This window comes from Choristoneura fumiferana, chromosome 14 (assembly GCF_025370935.1).
Source record: "Choristoneura fumiferana chromosome 14, NRCan_CFum_1, whole genome shotgun sequence".
In the NCBI taxonomy this organism is placed as follows: Eukaryota; Metazoa; Arthropoda; class Insecta; order Lepidoptera; family Tortricidae; genus Choristoneura; species Choristoneura fumiferana.
The window spans coordinates 1,521,050-1,527,297 of record NC_133485.1 but is presented as its reverse complement, the minus strand read 5'-3'; the positions used below and the strand labels follow the sequence as shown (position 1 = coordinate 1,527,297).

Sequence of the window (6,248 nt, the reverse complement as noted above, 5' to 3'; positions counted from 1 at the left end):
AATCGCGTGCGCTGCTTGCGTGTTCCCAGAGTACTGTACTACGTCTAATTAATATTTATTAATTTAATTACTTTGGTTTAGGGTTTCGGTGAAAATTGGTTTTCAGATACATCCTGTACAGATGTTGTACATAATGGCTTTCCATCGTATTTTTAACCGACTTCTAAAAGGAGGTTCTATGTTCCAAAGTTTGTATTTTTGTTTATGTTTGTTCACCGATTACTCAGTCTTTGTGGACCGATTTTCAAAATTCTTTTTTTATTCCAAAGAGTTCTTTTCTGAGGTGGTTCCATTGACACCAAGTCAAGATCTGATGATGGGATTCTAGGGAAATCGAGGGCAAATCTCAAATTTTATAGGCACATGGCGATTTTGGCATTTTTAGCATTAAGATAAAGCATTTACATTATCATTTGGTGAACTGAACCTGATGAAGAAGACCGTAGGCGGCCAATGGAACTCGTCAAGACTAAGTAATACTCGCGCGTCTATAAATGGTCATGATAGATATACTTAAATAAGTGACTACTAGAAAGCTGTAAGTTAATGATTCTTCCGAACTGATATTTATAAAAAAAAACTCTTTATTGCCATGCTAGTTACATTTACAAAAGTGAAGTGAAGTGAAAAACTGAAGAACCTACTTAATACCTACTCTTAATTGTTCTTACACAGGATGAAATCACATAAGCCAGTCGCAATAGGGAAAATGCGTGGAACAGAATTTTCCTCTTAATTAATTCAACTTAATAGAAAACCGGAAAATGAAAAGGTCGTAAAAATCTTCAATATCTGTTAAAAAATAAGTAAGATATGAGCGATAGAAGTTTGCATGCCATTTCATTCTAGAAAAAAATAATTTAGTATGAACTTTGTTTGGCCGTCGTACTAGGTTTAAACCCCCTCTACACCTGTCTTAGGGGCTTGAGTTCGTCCGAATTCAATGTCTTAAACAAACATGTTCTTGGACAAATAATGTTTGTATGTAATGCAAACTAATTAGTAGTAATAATGAAATCTTCTTCTTCTTCCCATTCCTCTCTTATCGGAGGTTGGACAACATCATGGCGATTCTAATTTTGGAGGCCGCTGCTCTAAACAAGGACGTGGTACCAGAAGAACCAGTCTCGCAAATTCTTCAGCCACGAGTGTCTTCTCCTGCCCACGCTTCTCATTCCGGCAATCTTCCCCTGGATAATAAGCCGGAGAACTCTGTACTTGGCGTTTCTCATCACATGCCCAAAGTAACACAACTTTCTTTGCTTGATGGTCTTTACAAGCTCAAGGTGCTTGCCCATTCTTTGCAATACTGCCACGTTGGTTACTTTGTCACACCAGGAAATCTTTAGAATGCGCATTTCGAAGGACTCCAACTTCTTCATAATGTTCCGCGTAAGGGTCCATGATTCGACTCCGTATAACAGCACTGAGAATATATAGCATCGTACTATACGCATTCTCAGCTCGAGGCTCATGATTCGGTCACACAGCACCTTGCTCATCTTGAAAAACGTCGATCGAACCACCTCAATGCGAACTCTGATGTCCTGCACGTGATCACCATATTCATTCAACCAATTCAAGGGCATTGTCTCATTAGGAAGGCGGCTGTAAGGAAGGAATGGAGGCGTATTGTTAAGCTTGCTACCAGCACCTAGAAAATGATGACCACGACCACTCTGTCAAGAGTGAAACGAAGAAGAAAAAGAAGAAGATGTCTCATTTACCGACCACGAGTTTCATGACAAGCACACTAAGGTCTAGGGTTTTATTTGGGGGGTTGCAACCAAGGTAGCTTGCATGTTACGACACTGTTTACGAGCAAGTGTCATGAAAAAGATATTATACAACTCGGTTTGTTAAACAATGAAATTATATTGGAACAAATTAATGATGCTTGCATATTCTCTATTATAATTCTTGTACGGAACCGGAGATAATTAACGATCACGCTTGACCGTAGCATTGTGAAGCGGACACATTGTGCGGAAATTTCCAACTTGACACGGTCGCTTGAAATGTATCAACAAATTGTTGAAAAGGTGGTGAAAGAACGCCTTGTAGAAATTGGGTTTTGTGGGACAAAATATGCTTGTTTGTATAATTTATTAAGTACTTTTGTGTTTACCCCCGGCTTCGCACGCGTATAGCCTGTGCGTGTGTGCCTGTCTGTTGCACCGTAGCTCTTAAACGGGTGGACCGATTTGAATGCAGTTTTTTTATTTGAAAGCAGATTTTCTAGCGATGATTCTAAGACACATTTTATCAAAATCGGTTAAGCCGTTTTTGAGATATTGAACTTTGAATTGACAAAGTCAGGGGTTTTGCAACTTTTTGTTGGTTAGGTTATATCTGATGCAGTGTGTTGTGTCGCATCAAAGCTAGAGAGAGAGAGAGACAGAGCATCACAACACAACACGACAGATAAATGTGAATGCGGATGCGGCTTAAATCTTAAGATTACAGCAGTTGAATTAGAATTTCGGGATTTTACAAAATTCCCGTGGAAATTCCCACGTGGGCAGCGCGGGGATCGGGAACTTCACACACACCATTAAATGTAAAAAAAATGGTTTACTAAATGCAAAAACCAATTACAAATAGGGTTTCCGTTGGATCCACACTAGAATAAGCCTGTCACATGAAAACCTGATTTGGGGTACAGTCAGCATCAAAAGTAGCTGGTTACTTTTTTTACTCTGTCATATTTAATACATTTGTCAATCTTGTAAGGCGCTAAGTACGCGGCTGTGAAACGACAAAGTACAAAAGTAACCAGCTAGTTTTGATGCTGACTGTACAAAAAAAATATTTAATTAAATCACTAAGTTTTATAAAAATGGGTGAAATAAAAACTAGACAACTAAACCACACTCAACGAACAAGTTGTGTGGCGAGTATGTAGTGTGTGTGTGTGTGTGTGTGTGTGTGTGAATTGCACCACAGGTTTTTACAGGTTTCCACACGATGTTTTCCTTCACTGTAAAGCTCGTGGTGAATTTAGACAGTGTGTTTTAAGTTTCCAATACGCACTGATCCTGTGGAACTACGGCCCAAAAAATATCATTCTCAGAGAAAGTGCCCAGTAAGTAGGTAGTGAGATGTATATTAAGTTGGGATGAGTCCTATCTTATCAAAAAACTTCCTTCCACTTATCGGTTTATGCAAACTTGCTCATAACGGTGACAAACATACCTACCAAAGTAACGTTTTAAATTAGCATTAATATTCGAACTCGCAGGGTTCTTTCTTATTGCTCTTAAAACCTTAGCAATTTTGGTACACTAACGGGCTGTTTCACCATCCATGTTAAGTGACGGTTAAATGTGATGCGGTCTCTATTTGTTTTGTTCGAATAGACGGAGACGGCATCACATTTAACCGTCAGTTAACACTAACCAATGGATGGTGACACAGCCCCTAAATTTATAAATCAATCTTATCTTATTAATATTATAAACGCGAAAGTTTGTATGGATGGATTTTTTTTTTATTCGACTGGATGGCAAACGAGCAATTGGGTCTCCTGATGGTAAGAGATCACCACCGCCCATAGACACCTGCAACACCAGGGGTATTGCAGATTCGTTGCCAACCTAGAGGCCTAAGATGGGATACCTCAAGTGTGTGTGGATGGATGTATGTTTCAATGTTTGTTACTGTTTCACGCAAAATCTATTGCATGAAATTTGGCATGCGGGTAATATATACCATGGATTAATATATAGGGTACTTTTTATCCCGAAATAATGTATGGTTCCTGTTGGTTCAAAAAAGTTTTGAACTACATACGAATTATACGCCAGCGGAGTCGCCGGAAAACATTATATCCACCTATCACTGTCTTCATTTGCATTTCTTGAATAATACCCGTGGAAAATTTTACGTCTCTAGATTAGAATATTATAATTATCGTGAAAATTATCGTAACAAATATTATAAACGTGAATTTATCTTTGTTTATTGGTTACGCTTTTACACGTACCTAATCAACCAGTAGGTTATGATGAAATGGTATGTAAATTGTTTAAAATCCTATGAAGGATATGGGATAGTTTTAATCCCGGAAAATTGCACAGTTCTCGCAGACGGACTTGAAAAATATTTTGAGAAACAAAAAATATGTCTTTTTTAATTCGCGAGAAAAAGAATTCTCTGCATTTTATGTGCCATCTCTGTTTAACTGTATCAATTAAACAGATACAGCATCATAATCTTTCACGAAGATAACAGGTACTTAACTGAATATGGTGAAACAGGGGTTAATATAATTGAACATCAACAAGGAACCCAAACCGTTATACAGCTAAAATCAAAGCGTACCCAACATCACCGCCATGACCGCAAAATGCAGGTGCAAACAAGCTCCCAAACAAACAAACCTCAAGACAATAAACTTTGACAGGTAATTAATCTCGCCAACTCTCTTAAATCAGAAAATCAATATTTAAACAGCGGTTTCGGTGCAATCACCTGCAGCGCTGCATTTTCCGACCACAGAGTAAAAAATATTCGAACAAAAAAGAACACTCTGCTTTTTTTACTTTTTAGGTTCAGTGTTTTAGTTACTCTGTGGAATTTTTATACGAAGTTCACTGACTTTTATTCCCGTTTTAAGGTTTTATAGTCGCAAATGTCTATAAAAAGTGAAGACATATTGAATTATTCTTTATATAGAAATCGTGCATATTTAAGTTTTATTAGGTCGTCGTGACATTCCTTTCTTTTGTTGACGGATATTAAAATTCTAAGTACCTGTGTTAAGTTTTTATGGTAGTTAGGTGTATTTTGGAAAATCGTAGAAATGTTGATGCTGTCGAATCAACTTAAACGTAACCTATTGTAGACTCTTCATAGAAAATGTCATAGTAGAGAGTTATTTTGACTTATACCGTTTTTGTAAAATATGCAGCTTTTTGTGCAGCTTTGTCCATCGTAAGAACAACAAAAACTTGGAAAACCCCTAACTTTGTCACTTTAAAGTTCAATATCTCAAAAACAGCTGAACTGATTTTGATCAAACATGTCTAAGAACCATCGCTTAAAAAACATGATTTAAAAAAAAAAACGCATTCAAATCAGTCCACCCTTTTAAGAGCTACGGTGCCACAGACAGACACACAGCGGTCAAACTTATAACACCCCTCTCTTTGCGCCGGGGGTTAAAAATAGGCTAGTTTCTTATCCCGTCCTATCTTAAAGAACCTGTATGATAGTCAGCGTTCAATTGTATTGAATTTTTAGCTTTTAGCTGTTTTCTAAAGTCAGTTAGTCAGTCACTAATCTATTGGTATAATAATCAATAATTTTAATCTGTCTGTTATTGTTAATGTTCTATTTTAATTGGTTATCTATTCTTTTATTTTAATTTTGTTTCGACATCAATTTAAATTTTGATTTTATTAATGATTTCGGTTTTAATTTATTCATTTTAACTTACCTCGAAATTTAATTACTAATTGTTAAGGCAGTAGTTTTATTAATCTTAACTGTTATGGTTTAAAGTAATTTGTATTTAGTTCATTGATATAGACCGCCTCAAAATAACACCCAGTTCAATAAATTATGAAAACTGTTTACAATCCTAAAGTCGGAAGAAGTTTGGAAATTCCGGGATTCTTGGGAAATGTTAACTACCTTTTGTTTTCCAATCGCTTTGTCATGAAAAAAATGTGTCGCAATCACTAATTACAATTACGAAGGCCATTTCCTGAACCGGAAAAACTCGAATCCTTCTGATGCATGTAACTTTGTAAACAATAGATAATAACAACTAGTTTTCATACTATAGATACATATTTAAAAAATACACATGCTTTTTTTTCGGCAAATACGTGCATAGTATAGTGGTAAGTATCATCATCATCATCATCCCAGCCTATATACGTCCCACTGCTGGGCACAGGCCTCCTCTCAGAACAAGAGGGCTAAAAGCCGTGGTGGCCTAGTGGTTTGACCTATCGCCTCTCAAGCAGAGGGTCGTGGGTTCAAACCCCGGCTCGCACCTCTGAGTTTTTCGAAATTCATGTGCGGAATTACATTTGAAATTTACCACGAGCTTTGCGGTGAAGGAAAACATCGTGAGGAAACCTGCACAAATCTGCGAAGCAATTCAATGGTGTGTGTGAAGTTCCCAATCCGCACTGGGCCCGCGTGGGAACTATGGCCCAAGCCCTCTTGTTCTGTGGTAAGTATAGTATGGACTAATACTATGTCTTGTCTATACTATATCTGATTAGATAAGTTTG

At 37.2% G+C, this 6,248-nt stretch overlaps 1 protein-coding gene across 1 annotated transcript; it reads right to left on the bottom strand.

Moving 5' to 3' along the window:
• Positions 1-1,094: 1,094 nt before the first annotated feature.
• On the bottom strand, positions 1,095-1,589 carry LOC141434940 (uncharacterized). The gene has a single exon (XM_074097426.1). It carries the CDS (start codon positions 1,587-1,589, stop codon positions 1,095-1,097), a length of 495 nt encoding a protein of 164 aa, XP_073953527.1.
• Positions 1,590-6,248: the final 4,659 nt, after the last annotated feature.